Raw genomic sequence first — 15,720 nt, 5'->3', positions numbered from 1 at the left:
TCAGGACTCCCGGGGGGTGGCGTGCCTCTCATCTGGGCTCCGGCGTAGGTCTCGAGCGGCTGGGGCATTGGGCAGAGGCCCGGTGCGCCTTGGGGCGGGGCGGGTCCCTGCTGGGGCCGGGGCTCCGGCTCAGCGTGTTCTCTGTTTCTCTTTCTCCTCGACCGGGGGGCTACTGGGTCATGACCTCCGTCTCCGTTTCTATCTTTCGGGGTCAGGTGCACGGGAGGGTGGTTGCTCTTGGATCTTTGTCTGACGGTGAGGCTCTTGGATGCCTGGATCGGCCGGGTTGCTGTGCTGTCTGCCTCTAGCTCTGGGGTGTGGGGTGCCCGGGCCTCCTGCCTTTGCAGGAGCATTTAGTGTAATCAAGGTGCACTCTAAAATGTACACATTCATTCAACCCACCCGCTTATTCACCTTTTAAACTGACCAACGTTTGCAAGAGGGGAAGGTTAACAAAAAAGTCCCTAAACATTACCGACGTTAAATGCATTTTTCCCCCAGATTGGTTCTGTACACTATGCAGCATTTCATGCAATTACACCAGGAATAACACTTCAAAAGTACACCTAAATGTCGCCATTTTTATTTCACACCTTACGCTATTTAAAAAGTTATTACAGCCAATATTTTATAACAATGATTTAAATGCAAACTTGCGCATTAACTTGAGCAGCTATGTTTTCCCACGCTAACTGTCTCTGTTTTGCAGATGCAGCGGTGTTGCTTTTCTTCTGGAATATGTGCTCATATTCACTGTAACTCTGCAGCAGCACGTCAAGTTCAGCTGGCGAAAAATACGCAGACCTCTTTTTTCCCACAGTTGCCATGGTGACTCGTAATATCTGCGCTCCATTGATAATGGCTTCTTGTAGTCGCGGTGCGCACGCTTACCTCCGAATCAGTCCACTCAGAGTTGATTGACCTAACTCCAATCAGCTTCTCAGAAACAGAAAACTCAGAGTTGTTAATATCTCGATTGACCAACTCAGAGTTCAAGTTTAACCTCAGAGTTGGTTGAACCTCCTTTCTGAAACAGGCCCCAGGGGCCTGTTTCTGAAAGGAGGTTAAGTGTAAACTCTGAGTGCGTTAACCCTGAAATCAGGGAAACCCTGGGTTTTCCGTTTCAGAATGGGAGGTTTGTTAAACCAGAGAAAGCAGAGTAACCCGTTTCTGAAAGAGAGGTAACTTATACTCTGAGTCAGTGTCCATGGTTACTTATGCTGTGAACCTAACCTGGTCGGGAGCAGGTTTTATCCTCTAAACTCAAGGTTTCTGCCGGTCCCCTCCCCTTTTTAAAGACGAAGCGGTATTTTTCGCTTTAACCTTCATTGCCCACATTTCTGTCACACAGAGACGGTCTAAGTGACAAGAATGGCTTGTCCTTTTTTGGAGGACCCAATAGACGAGGAGGCTGCATTCATTCATAGAGAATTATATTTACCTCGTGCGAGGATTTTGAGAAGACTCGATTTTTTGTCATTTCCCCATACGTTTTTGTTTGAGCTTTACCGTTTTTCGTTGCAGTCAATTACATATATACAATGAAAACAACATTAGATATTGCTATGTAGATGTTTCATATGTCAAATATTGTCAACAAAGCCTACATTCATGACATGCTCACATTTGACCTGATTGAATTATGTTTTTATACTTCATTTTTAGCTGCTGCCATGTTCTTTTAATTCCTGCAGGATTGCATCTACATGAAAATGAAATCAGGGACATTGAATTAGATTAATGTAACAATTACTTTTTGGAAACACAATTTGCTAGCACTGCTTACTTTCTTAATCCCATATAAACCTATACCACTTGATCAATACAAGGGTAGTGTTGCAGCGTGTGTGTGCTGAGCGGGGTGCGATCCACGAGAGACAAGGGGAGGGGCGAGTGCAGGTGCAGATGGGGGGGGGGGGGGGGGGTGAGCACGGAGCAGAGGTGTGTGCGTGGTATATATTGTGTGTTTGGAGGACGGAGCACTTAGTTAAATAAAGAGAAGGTGTCATTCCCAGAATAACTGTTTTGGAGTCATTCTTAATCCGCTCTGGAGGTTGAGGGTTTCCCACGGGAAGTGAACCCCGAAGGAGAATTCCCTTCGGCCCTGAAGGAAATCTCCCCTGCGCTTCTGACCACGGTCGGTCGGAAAGACGAGAGAAAAGAAAGGAGAAGTCTTCGCGCAGCGAAAGGTTCAACAGTAGACAAAGGTTCACTTTTAAAGACACAATTGCATGTATTAATATTAAACTGACTAACGTTTGCATGAGGGGAAGGTTAACAAAAAAGTCCTCTAAACATTACCGACTTTAAATGCATTTTCCCCCAGATTGGTTCTGTACACTATGCAGCATTTCATAAAATTACACCAGGAATAACACTTCAAAAGTACACCTAAATATCGCCATTTTTTATTTCACACCTTACGCTATTTAGAAAGTTATTACAGCCAATATTTTACAACAATGACTAAATGCAAACTTAGGCATTAACTTGAGCAGCTATGTTTTCCCACGCTAACTGTCTCTGTTTTGCAGATGCAGCGGTGTTGCTTTTCTTCTGGAATATGTGCTCATATTCACTGTAACTCTGCAGCAGCACGTCAAGTTCAGCTGGCGAAAAATATGCAGACCTCTTTGTTTTCACGGTTGCCATGGTGACTCGTGATATCTGCGCTCCATTGGTAATGGCTTCTTATAGTCGCAGTGCGCACGCTCACCTCCGAATCAGTCCACTCAGAATTGATTGACCTAACTCCGATCAGCTTCTCTGAAACAGAAAACTCAGAGTTGTTAATCTCTCGATTGACCAACTCAGAGTTCAAGTTTAACCTCAGAGTTGGTTGAACCTCCTTTCTGAAACAGGCCCCTGGTCTTTGATGGAGGAAGAAAGGATTCAAGTGGACATCTGCAGGGAAACCCGGCCGATGGGCTGCGGAGATCCTGCAAACCAACCATCAATAAATAAAACTTTAATAAATTGTAAATCAAACAAATGAGCTTCCAAACATCTGGAAAGTTAAATGTAAAGTGTAAAACACCAAGTACTTATCAACAAAGATTTATGATGTCAAGTTTAGTCTACAGCAGCATTGCCTTGCTGTCTTTTAGTTCTCCTTCTCAGGGTGCTGGATTTGGGATGGAACCCTCCATGTATGGGGAGAAGCTTTCGGCCATCTTATTATTCCTGCAGGGTATCTGATAACTGGCAGTGCGTAACAGTTTATTGCCCGGGTCTTGTTCTTGCCATTGAGCTGGCTTTTCAGGACTTGCCTTACTCGTTGCAGGTATTTGGCTGTCGCAGTTTTCCTTGTTGCCTGTTCTAGGTTGCCATTTGCCTGTGGAAATCCAAGATACATGTTACTGTCCTCAATGTCTGCTATTGTTCCTTCTGGGAGTGAGACACCTCCTGTGTGGACTACCTAGCCTCTCTTTGTCACCATCCAAATGCATTTCTCTAGCCAGAATAACGTCCCAATGTCAGTACTTTAGATCCTGGTGTAGATCAGGGAGTCAATGTCACACTCACTCTTAGCATATAGCTTGATGTCATCCATGTGGAGGCGAATGATGGTGGCCCCAATTCTAAGTCGTTATCCATAGCCAGTTTTATTTGGCTGAGGGGGTTCAGACCTATGCAGAACAGCAGTGGGGACAGAGCTTCACCTTGGTACATCCCACATTTGATGGACACTTGTGCAAGTGCCTTGCCATAGGCTTCAAGGGTGGTTTTCCACAGTTTTGAGCTTCCTATGAAGGCTCTTAAGAGTCCTGTTGATGTTGTGAGTGTGGGTGTATGTAGGTAGATCTATAAATAAAAAGTGTGAGCAGCCCTGCACTACAAAGATAGAGACTGAAGCCTGGAGGTTTTGATGAAAACATATACAACAGCGCCCTCTACTGGAAAATATGGGGAGGTAGAAAAACGTTTTCTTACACTAATTTTTGCAGTCCTTTGGTCTAAGCTTTTTAAAAAATGTGAATACGGTATAGCATAAGGAAATAAGTCAAAGTTCCAAAAATGTTGTTTAGTTGTGAAAGTGAAGTGTTTGTGAAGAAGTTAAATCTCTGCAGCTTCTCCTCTCATGTCATTTGTGTTATTTTTTTCGTTTTTTGCTTGATGCAGTGTGCTGAGGGTTTTGCAGATGTGCAGTTCTATACTTTTATTTTGATTTTTCTTTAAACTGCACTTTGGTCACTGTTGGGGACTGAGGGAGTGGGTACAAAGTTCACAGGGCGCTTGTAAGGAGGAGGGGGTGAAGAGGAGGCAGGTTAAAAAAAAAGAAAATTGACCTTTGAAAGCAAAACAGCAGGTGGAGAGCTAAAACCAGGCAGCTCAGGAAGCATTGGGAAGAAATTCAACAGGGAAAACTAAAAGTGCATTTTTTTCCTAAACTGAGGAGGGACTGCAGGTGTGACAATGAGGCTCTGCGTTGACTGTCTGGCCTCCTTTTGACCGAGGTTGAGCACATGCGAGCAGAGTTTGCTTGTGAGGAAGTAGCAACGTAAGGCAAAGGACTAATGGAGGGAGACGAGAGGGCCGGTGGAGTCAAAGTGAGGCCGGGGCGTTTGACTGCCCTGCAGGAGCAGCTGATCTGGGCCCTGCTGGAATCCGGACTTTCCAGAGACATCCTGGTCCAAGCTGTGGGGGAAATGGAAAAAAACAGAGCGAGTGTTGGTGCAGAGAGAGGAGAAAGAGGAGATGGAGAGAGTTCTGAGGAGGGGGAAACCGATTTCCCACCTCCTATATTCCGTGAGATAGAGAAGCTTCCTGCGGATGAAGTGTCAAAGCTGAGGACTGAAGTCGACCAGTTACTGCAGTGAGTAGATCCCATGCTTCTCTGTAAACTCCAGGGCAACATCATCTTCACAACTATGACACTGAACTTATCTGATCTGTTAAAATCTAGGAAAAGTGACTGCATCATCATCAACGCTGCTTAATTATCTTGCTCCTACTTTGACTTTGCCCACAAAAACGCAGATCCCCCTGCATATTGAAGCACCAGTTTACCTGTCTGCATCCATATTTTCTAATTCTTCCAGGCTGAGCTCACCTTTCTTTTCAAAATCCTCCCTCCTTCCTTTACATGCTCCTCTGTCTCTCTCTGCATTCTGGCTCCTGAGGCGAATTTAAAGAGGGTTCCTCCTTTGCTAGTTACTAATTACCCACTCCCATCATTATTCCTTTGCCATTTCTTAATATATACGCTACAAGCATACAGGTAGGTGAAGATTAATGGAGTTGGGCTGGTCTCGAGGACTTGAAATCCTTCAACAATTTTTTAGCACCCAGTTTTGAAAATAAGTTAAGAAAATCCAAAAAGTTTTTACAAGTTTTAACAAGTTCATATGAAATGTTTATATGGGAAATAGAACACATTCATAAACATGTCAGATATCACATTAGTTATTTTAACTTTTATATCTATCACTAAAATTTTATAAAGTTGAAAATATTCAAATTATCATGCATTTTTCCTGATCAAAATTGTGAGTTGAACTGTCAAATGAGTCCTCATAAACCTTTCACACATTTTTCCCCTCCACTGGTCTGAAAGAGCTGGACTTTGCTCCAGTGTGCTCTCCCTTATCTCTCTCTGTCAATACTCTGGAACTTCCCCCTGAATGTTCACACTCTGAGCTTCATGTTGTTACAACCTGCAAAACTGCAGAACTAGCACAGGGGTTTAAAAAAAGAAAAATGCTCATCTTATTCTACTAAAAGTACAAAACTGATAGAATGGCAGACAGGGTCTATTTTTAATGTATATGGAGTCGTGTAACACATTATATAATGAAGCATTCAAACAAGGATACTCAACTAAAACTTCAATGATTTTGATGGTTTTGTTTTCCAGTCCATCATCAAATAATACATTTTAAAATGTGTCTCTTTACTGGGGACACCGTGAATGTACTGAAATTAATATAGACCTGAAGTCCCATCAATTCTTTCACACCTGGATGTGTGAAATGTACCCCCCCCCCCCCCCCCCCCCATAACACTGGATGTCAACCAGGGAAACACTGGGACCGATTTGTAGTTAAGTGTTCAGTATTTGAGTCTTTACCATGAAATGACCCTTCAAATCTCAAGACGGACACTCTACCACTATGTCACTGTGGAGAATGTGTTTAGATTAAAATTTAAATTACAATACAGCAATTCCATTAACAATACAAGACAAATCATGTTCAAATAGAACTTAAATGATTTTATTGGCAAAATCAAACTAAAATATGTTTTTTTTAAGTCCTTTTAAATAATTTAACATAATTTATTAAGTCATTGGTGCATCACATGTTTTTGTTGCAGTTGCTTGAAAAAGCATCTGTAACAGATTGGCCACAAGATGTAAATGGAAGATTTTTCATTTTTGAAACACAGATATGCTTTAAATCAAATTGTTGTAATAAATTTTTTGTTAAAATTAAATGGGAGAATTTTAGAATAAACAATGATATTTAATGATGAGTAAAATAAATGCATCATGTAGTTATTCACAAAATGAGATGACACCTAGATCTCAAGAAAACATTGAAGTTTTTTTTAATTTTATGTTGTATTGGAAAGTTGATGAGAGACATTCTTTCTTTTGCAAATAAGCAAACAAATTATCTTTGACTGAAATTTGGTGGGAACAAAAGAAGCATACTGGATCCTGGCCGAAATTGTGAAACTCATCATTCATCACAAAGGTGGCTGAGTCTAATGCATGCAAAAACGGCCCTTCTGTGTAACAGGGAGGAGCCCTGGCACGTTGCAAAAATGGTGAAAAGCTACATGCAGCAGCACAACTTACCTCAGAGAGAAGTGGTGGAGTCGACAGGGCTCAACCAGTCCCACTTGTCCCAGCATCTCAACAAAGGCACACCTATGAAGAACCAAAAGAGAGCTGCTCTGTACAGCTGGTATGTCAAGAAGCAGTACGAGATCAGCCAGCGTGAGTACACAACTCTCCCAGTCCGATCATTCTCCGAGACTGAGACATATGTCTTACAGAAAATGTTATCTAATTGCAGAGTTTACCAATGCCAAACATGGCCTTACAATGGTAGAGGAGCAGGGAGACGAGAGCAAGAAGGGACGGAGGAACCGGTTCAAGTGGGGTCCTGCATCTCTGCAGATCCTGTTTCAGGCTTACGAGCGACAGAAGAACCCCAGCAAAGAGGAAAGAGAGGGGCTGGTAGAGGAGTGCAACAGGTGAGGGAGGATGCTTTCATTTTCAACTTTTCATCATCAATATATCATCTGTTACAGATGATAAATTGTCTTGTATTTGCAGAGTTGAGCTGCAATCAAATCTTTTGGATGGCCTTTGTTTTTTTTAGGGCAGAGTGTCTCCAAAGGGGCGTGTCTCCCTCTCAGCTTGCTGGCCTGGGCTCAAACCTGGTTACCGAAGTCCGAGTCTACAATTGGTTTGCCAACCGCCGTAAAGAAGACGCTTTCAAACACAGGCTGTCCCTCGACACACCTTACGCCAACCAATCAGCTTCCTCTAACACCGCCCTTTCTGCAAGTCCCGAGCATGGTAACTCCTCCGTTTCCAGATCTACAGAAATACATCCTAGCTATAAAAGCTGTAAATCATGTTAACTTTTATTTCTCAGGTGTGAAGTTCACCCAACAGATGTCAGGTGACACAGTGAGTTCAGCTAGAGGCAATGGAGGGGAGAGGGCAGGGCGCCTCATGGTCAGTCCCATCCAGCTGGAGCCCAGCCACACACTCCTTGAGAGCCATAACCCCAAGCTGGTGAGAATCTGCCTGGTGATTCTTCACCACTTTAGACAAAATGTTCTGCTGCCATGACAACCGGGCTTACCTGTGACTGCAGGTGTCCAGTAGTGGCCCGCTGCCTCCAGTAAGCACCCTGACCTCTCTGCACAGCCTCTCTGCCTCTCCTGCTTCCTCCCAGAGCCTCATCATGGCTTCTGTGCCTGGCGTCATGAGCCTGGGGGAGTCCTCTCTTCTCATTGGTAATGCGGACTCTAGGAAAACTCAATTTCCTTTCTGCTGACCACAATTATGATTTTTTCTGGAATTTTTCAGGTTTGGCCTCCACACAGCCTCAAACTGTGCCCGTTATCAACAACATGGGGGGTGGGTTCACGACCTTGCAACCAATCTCCTTCCAGCAGCAGCTTCATGCATCTCACCAACAGCCCATATCACAGCAGCTCCAGGGTCACATGGCTGCCAGTCCATTGATGGCTACCATGGCTCAGCTGCCATACCACAGTAAGGTTGAGCCCCCACCTCCAAGCTAGCTGAGACACTGATGTATAGACTCATTCATCTGCTTCTCCTCACAGTGTACAAGTCAGACTCACCCCCATATCACTCATCCAGTTTGCTGTCACAGGCCATGGTCATTGCTGACAGCAGCGGTCTAGGGACTCTGACGAGCCTCGCCGCAGTCAGACAGGTACCTGGACAGGTTTCTTGTTCGGTTTACAACCTAGTCAATTCTACTTTTTAACCCTGACTTGAAATTTTCCCCCTGGAAGATTCTCACGACTGACCCAGAAGAACAGACAGACCCGCCTCTACAGGAAGACTCTATGCATCTGCAGCCGCACACACCTGTGCCAGGTAGAGTGAACAATGAAGAAAAGTGACAATACTTGAAAAACTATTATTATTTATTAGTTAAAAAACATTTACAAAAGTAAAAAATTAAAAATGTTATTTTAATAATTCAATTTAGATGGGACACTGTGGAATTTAATGAAAAGTCTCACTTTCTTTTAACCAAGAATATTTATTTTGGCTTTTTTGCCAGCGAAAAAGATCAAAAAGTGGGTTAAAATACACTGAAGTAAAATCAACATGCATACACACTTTTATACAAACTTTACAAATATTTGTAGGAAAAGAGGCAATAACAAAACACTCATATAGTGCTTTTGTACCTTGCTTTAAGGTCAAACGCACTTCACCCATGCACACACAAATTCACACACTGATGGTGTCTTACAATGGTGCCAAGCTCAACCATCCTAAACCTCATGGAGCAATGCGGGTTCAGTGTCTTGCCCAAGAACACTTAAACACACGTGACCACCAGTCAGAGGTCCACTGTTCTTTCCCTGCACCACAGCCGTCCTTTAACCCTTATATGGTGTTCGGGTCTGTGGGACCCGTTTTCATTTTTTATTAAAAGAAAAATGAAAGAAATAATTACTTTTTCAAACTCAGACTCACTGGCCTTGGCTCATTTTCTGTGAAGAACAGATATCAGAATACATTTTTAATGACCACACACCGTACACCCCCCCAACACATTTCTATTACATTTAAGATGTTCGGGTCCACTGGACCCGGGGCTAATAGAAGTGTGGAAATTGATGTTTTGTGTACATATACTCTGTCCTCCACCTGTCTGGGCCTGCTGTGTGTGTGTGTGTGAGTCTGTGACCAGTGAGAAAGAGAGAGAGAGACTGGCAGAGAGAGAAAGATTGACTGTAAATGTCAATTCTGTGTTTCTGGACCTGCGGTTCCGCACAAGGTTATAACATTGTTGCAAAATTCAAGCATCAACTCTATTTCCTCTCGTTCTCCCGCACATTTGACCATTTGACTTTCTTGCGGGAATCTTTAATTTCTCACTCTTTATCTGCTACAAATTGGAGGCGGGACACTATAAATATAGTTTGGCCAGTGTGGTTTCTTATCAGAACTGATCAAAATGGCCAAAAGACAGTCTGCGCAGAGGGCCCTGGAATTGATTTTAGAAGAGAGAACAGTTTTTGATGATGATGTAGAGGGAGAGGATTCAGAAGAGAAAGTTTCAGAATTAGAGGATCACATTTCTGAAAATTCAGAACAGTGTAAAACCCTGGGCCAAATGTCACCATTGATGAACAGCTGATGCCATTTAGGGGCCGCTGCCCCTTTCGGCAGTATATACCATCTAAACCTGCAAAGTATGGTATAAAGATCTGGGCTGCCTGTGATGCCACTTCCTCATATGCTTGGGATTTACAAGTCTACACAGGGAAACCTGATGGAGGAGCCCCTGAGAAAAACCAAGGAATGAGATTTGTCCTGGACATGTCTCAGGGCATCAGTGGACAAAATATCACATGCAACAACTATTTTACCTCGTACAAGCTGGGAAAGGAGTTCCTAAAGAGGAAGCTGACCATGGTGGGAACAATACGGAAAAACAAGTCATTAGTTTTGAAAACTCTTGCTTCAATTGAAAATGTGTTTCCTCTCATATCTTGATTTTAATTGATTTTCTTTATCACGTTTTAAATAATGAGTTATGAATGTGATCTAACAAAGGTAAAGGGCAAATATTGACCAAATATACTGCTTGTAATTGGATGAGGTAAAGATCTGTCGAGTATTTTAACATCAAAGTGTTTGATTGTGAGGCATTTAAAACCACAACATGCAACGGGTCCACCAGACCCACGAACACTGGCTGAGTAACAACAATATGAACACCACACAAGGGTTAAATAACGTTTAAAACTACCCTTTTCTTCCAAATCTGCAGAAGTGACTTTCCTCAAATGCTTCCAAATTATCCTAGGACAACTGCAAGGAAAGAAGTGAGAGCATTGAGAATACAAAGAGAAGTTGTGAGAGTATTAACCCTTGTGCTATCTTAGATGACCCCACCCTTGCATTGACGTGTTATTCCTACCATGACAAAGGTGGGAAGATTTCACGTAATCCGTGGACACCAGTGAAGATCACAAATCATTGAAGAAGAAAGGTTCATCGCAGTGGGTCTAGATGACTCAACTCCCATTGTTAAAGTGCCTGGGATAGCACAAGGGTTAAGCAGCATCTCTCTCCCAAAACAACATTGAGATAGTTTCAGTTCAGTTCAGAGATGAAATTCTGCTAGCCGTGATGCTCTACTATCTCTTCAGACTGGGCTGAGCAGATTAACCAGACTATCATCAGAATTTGGGCATGGATCACACCAAATGACGTCTCATTCAACTCTTTTGACTTGCCTGAGCCAGACTGACTGCCAAAGGCACACAGATTTTATCACAAGTGTTTGGAAAATAGTCATCAATCCACAGCAGTGGATCTCATTTTTTGTTAAATTAACTTTTAAACTCATCACTCATCTTGTTTTCTCCAATTGTTTTCAACAATCCAGTCCATCAAACAAAAACAATTCCCATTTGTGCAATTTTTACATTTACAGAACATTTCTCAGAGAAGGGTTACTTTTTGAAAAGGAAATTGCACAAGCTTTAACTTATTTAATGTTTGCTTTGTATTTATGCCCATAGCTGCATTTAGAGATTTATGGTCTTGATATAAAAAGTGCACTTAATTCAGGTGTAAGGATTTATTCAACAAAACAATGAACAATACAGATGTAGCTTATAAAAAATGCTAAAAAATAATTCTGCTAGCTCAGGAGCGGGCAAATTTATAGACTCATGGGCCACAATGAATTCTAAAATTTGGCAAAGGGGCCGGACCAAAAGCAGATCAGATGCGTGTTTTGGTAATCCACTTCATAAGACAATACCATGGAGTCTGGACAAAAATATGCTTTCATTTTGAATAAAAATAAATGTATATATTTTAAAACAGAACATTTTGGAGTTTTTATTTAAAAACTGTGGCTTTTGTTCTAATTTTGGTGCCGATTGCATTGATGGGTTGATGTCCCTCAGGGAAAAATGCAACTTAGAGAAATGCTGCGTTCATGTGGCGTAGGAATGATCGGAAAAATGACTGCCGGACTTGGAAAACACACATGAACATGAAAAAAATCCCACAAATCTTCCAACATCAATGCAGAATAACTTTCTGCACCTAAACAAAGGTCAGTTACGGTAATTTTTAGTTCACCATCTATGGGGACACACTAGAAAATAAAACATTAAGTATTATCAGCGTGATTTACTCCAGTTTGGCTGGCCAGATAATAGTTTCATGGTTAGAAATGGCCATAGTTTGCCCACCCCTGTGCTAGCTTCTATGGCAAAACACTAACATTTTAAGTAGAAAAATCTTCTTAAGAACTAATAACATAAGTTATTCATTACTGTTCAAGGACTTTAAACTTGATTGTTTTCTTTCACGTATTGGTCATTTCCTAGGAGCACAGAAGAAATAAGACACTTTAAAATCTCACATGTGGTTCAAAAGATTTCCTCAGAAATTGAAGCTAACCTGTGATTTTTCTTTTGTTTTGAAAAGCGTCTTCTGAAAGTCTGGAGCTTTATTCTTCCTCTCAGACCACGGAGCGTCATCAGTCTCTCCTCCTCTCACCATCACAGACAGACATCAGCTCCTATATGCCTACACAAATGGTGTCCACAGCACAGTAAAACCTCGCTGCTGATGTGAGGTTTTCTTCCTTTCTGCCGGAAATTTCCAAAGAAACCTGGGGACGGGGGACGCCATAGAGATCACACCTGAGACTGACTGACTCATTCTTTATTAGAACATGCTCTAGAGGATATTCATCTTTGAAACAACAGACAATCAAGTCATGATCAACACTGAAATGTACTTTTTTATTCAAATGTTTTGTAATATTAAAACAAAAAGTAAATTAAGTAAAACCTGACAACAATGTTTGTTTGTTTTATTTTCAATCATAAAAATAACTTTACATGTAGAAAAGAACAATGTGATAAAAACAGCAGCCCATTGGATTCTAAACGTTTTCTGTATAAGACGTTATAAAGTTCAATCACCTTAAGACTACGTCTGTAACAAAAAATACATCCCAAAGCAGTGGATAGTTATTTAAAAATATAAATACATGTTTAGCTTTGTCTTTCCGATTTTCTTTTTACCTTGACAGGAGTGAGTTCACACTGCACTCCAACTGCTTTGGAATTACAAGCGGAATTTTGTTCAGTCTCTTAATTATTTAGTCTTTCCTTTTCTTCTTTTTCTTGGGATTCTCTTCTCGTTTAGCTGCATTTTTCTTTATTTTTTCCAGGCCTACAGGCTCTGTTAAGGAAGACAGGAGAGCGGATGCGGGTACAAGATCCTCCACAGACACAGCTGTCTCCCTCAACCTCATTTCCATCTCACTGTCGCTGTCACTGCTCAGGGGAAATTTTTAAGTAGAAGGATCAGAATAGAACTATACAAAGTAACTCAACATTGTAATCAAAGTAATCAAGAAGACCTTGAACTTGGGATGGGTCGCCGCCTCACAGTAGATGGAAGCTCGGTAACTTTCTGTCCTGGGATAGATGTTGAAAATAGACGAAACCCTAAAGAACATAAAAAGTCATCCTTAAAACTATAAAAGGTTAAACAAAAAGCAAAGTTTGAAGGAAGCAACAAAACTTTACCTCCGTCATCATCACCATCTTCGCAGTTTGTTAATGTCAGATAGTTTGAAGTTTTAGACCGCGTCTCTGAAAGGCAACTGAAAAAAACCACAATAGTACTGGGGTTTACAATTTTTGATAAAGCATTTTAAAAAATCCCACATCACTGTACCTGTCGAGATAATGTCCCAGTTTTTTAGCCACGTGTTTTTGAAACCCTTGGGTGACTTGGAGCTCATTTTTGGCATCATGATCATGCCCCGCGACAACAACACTGTTTTCAACAAAAAGTAAAAAAGAAATCAAACTCAAATTTTAAAAAGGCTAAGTCATCCTTAACGCACGCACGGGCACACACATTCGTTGAAATGAAAAAATAATTTTCTTCAACCGGTACTTACCGCTTTGACTCTTTCTCATTGCTGTCCGCATCTTAAATATGCAGAAGTGCTCAATGATCAGAAACAATAAAAGTTAAATGACAAACTTGCATTTTTGTAAAACAAGTTTAGCTAAATGAATTTAAGCCTCAAAAATCCTACTACAAACCAACATTATGGTAATTTCATATCTGAATTACGTCTTTTCCCAACATGTTTAACCTATTCACGTGAATGAATGTGCAGCAAAACATACGGAGAATTCACGGAGCTACACATTTTTGCAGGCTACACGGACCTGCATGAATGGTTCATCTTTTTATTGACACAAAAATGAGAAAATAAATATTCACCCTTCGCTTTGTGAATATGCGTGTCCCAGACTGCTTCCCTACATTTTTTCAGCTCTTCGTCGTCGCTACTGCTACTATCTGCCGCCATGTTGAATCAGTTGCTTGTTCTGGTCAATGAGTTATATCACTAGAGGAGACATCACGTGGTTCCTCATGGGAGGAGAGCACCGCTATCTTGGTGAGGTCAAGTTACTGCTGCAGTGAATGCATTTGAACACATTTCTGACTCAGTGACTGAACTTTTCTTGCAGGTATCCAAGAGGTATGATGTATGTATGTATGTATATATATATATATATATATATATATATATATATATATATATATATATATATATATATATATATATATATATATATAAATATATTATATTTTATGTGTATGTATATATATATATATATATATATATATATATATATATATATATATATATATATATATATATATACATACACATAAAATATAATATATTTATATATATATATATATATATATATATATATATATACACATAAAATATAATATATATATATATACACATAAAATATAATATATATATACACATAAAATATAATATATTTATATATATATATATATATATATATATATATATATATATATATACACATAAAATATAATATATATATATATATATATATATATATATATATATATATATATATATATATATATATATATATATATATACACATAAAATATAATATATTTATATATATATGTATAAATACATTTAAATCTAAAAATATATACAGTTTATAAAAGCTACTTAGACACCACTAAAATCAATAGAAATCAATGTCATGTGGGCGTCGTCGACCTCACCAAGATGGCGTCGCGCTCCGCCACCGTCGGCCAGGCTTCTAAAGTGGGCGTGTCTCCTCTAGTGATATAACTCATTGGCTGTGTCCGAATTACTGCCCTAACCCCTAACTACTAAAACCCTATATAGTGCGGCACTATATAGTTCTCTATATAGTTCTCTGAATTTTCAAAGCAATTCGGACACCCGTGCTCACTAGTTTTCTCTTTCGGGTGTTTTCAAATGGCGCTTGGCACGGAAACAAAGTGGCGCATTACCGCCACCACCTGGTCTGGAGGGGAACTACTTCTATTTAATGCGGAGAATGACACCCATTTGTCAAATTAAAAATACAATAAATATGAACATTTTATGAAGACTATTTATGAATCTGCTGTGTTCTGATCATGGAAAATGTGGCTGATTTATAAATAATAAAATTACAAACACATTGGTGGTGATTTTATGTATTTGTTGATAAATAAACCCCCATGTTATTACTCCATGGCAATATTTATTTTTGTGCCGCTGAACGATTTACGGGCTCTTGCGAGGAGGCATTTTTTTTCTGTTGTTTTCTCTTCTACCTTACTGAAAATAGCTTTATATATGAATCTGTCCGTGTTCCTGGCAATAATTCCACCGTTTTTCATGGGATCAAACCAAAAACGAGCAGATATGCAGCATCACAGGACAGCAAGGAGAAGCAGACGTCTCAGAAGATTTCCCCTGGATGCCCCTGACCAGACATGAACAACTTGTGAGTTAAACTTAAAGTTTTTTATTAGATCAATTTAGGCATTTGTCACTAATTGTGCTCAAGGTTACACAGTCTGCTGGGTAACCAGCAGACTGTTTGGCGCGTGGCGTTTTTTCGCGTCGGTGT

The 15,720-nt window shown here is 40.4% G+C and overlaps 2 protein-coding genes and 1 long non-coding RNA gene across 3 annotated transcripts; 1 reads left to right on the top strand and 2 right to left on the bottom strand.

Moving 5' to 3' along the window:
• Nucleotides 1-2,716: 2,716 nt before the first annotated feature.
• On the bottom strand, nucleotides 2,717-3,231 carry LOC144994555 (uncharacterized). Its single transcript, XR_013658116.1, has 3 exons — nucleotides 3,093-3,231; nucleotides 2,846-2,939; nucleotides 2,717-2,766 (listed from the first exon to the last, which is right to left on the bottom strand). It is a non-coding gene; the product is annotated as an uncharacterized LOC144994555 (long non-coding RNA).
• A 1,064-nt stretch (nucleotides 3,232-4,295) lies between these two features.
• hnf1a (HNF1 homeobox a) lies at nucleotides 4,296-12,566 on the top strand. Its single transcript, XM_023958663.2, has 10 exons — nucleotides 4,296-4,816; nucleotides 6,744-6,943; nucleotides 7,023-7,203; nucleotides 7,332-7,531; nucleotides 7,611-7,753; nucleotides 7,836-7,977; nucleotides 8,051-8,239; nucleotides 8,314-8,426; nucleotides 8,509-8,593; nucleotides 12,188-12,566. The coding sequence occupies exons 1-10, from the start codon at nucleotides 4,518-4,520 to the stop codon at nucleotides 12,316-12,318; spliced, it is 1,683 nt and encodes a 560-aa protein (XP_023814431.1). The 5' UTR covers nucleotides 4,296-4,517; the 3' UTR covers nucleotides 12,319-12,566.
• Nucleotides 12,413-14,162, bottom strand: c9h12orf43 (chromosome 9 C12orf43 homolog). The gene is made up of 6 exons (XM_004072554.4): nucleotides 14,015-14,162; nucleotides 13,683-13,713; nucleotides 13,454-13,555; nucleotides 13,303-13,379; nucleotides 13,134-13,221; nucleotides 12,413-13,047 (listed from the first exon to the last, which is right to left on the bottom strand). The coding sequence occupies exons 1-6, from the start codon at nucleotides 14,100-14,102 to the stop codon at nucleotides 12,870-12,872; spliced, it is 564 nt and encodes a 187-aa protein (XP_004072602.1). The 5' UTR covers nucleotides 14,103-14,162; the 3' UTR covers nucleotides 12,413-12,869.
• Between the last annotated feature and the right edge of the window lie 1,558 nt (nucleotides 14,163-15,720).

The sequence above is a fragment of the Oryzias latipes genome, chromosome 9 (genome assembly GCF_053564925.1).
Source record: "Oryzias latipes strain Hd-rR chromosome 9, Olatipes_Hd-rR_3.1".
Classification (NCBI taxonomy): Eukaryota; Metazoa; Chordata; class Actinopteri; order Beloniformes; family Adrianichthyidae; genus Oryzias; species Oryzias latipes.
This window is presented reverse-complemented; position numbering and strand designations above follow the sequence as displayed.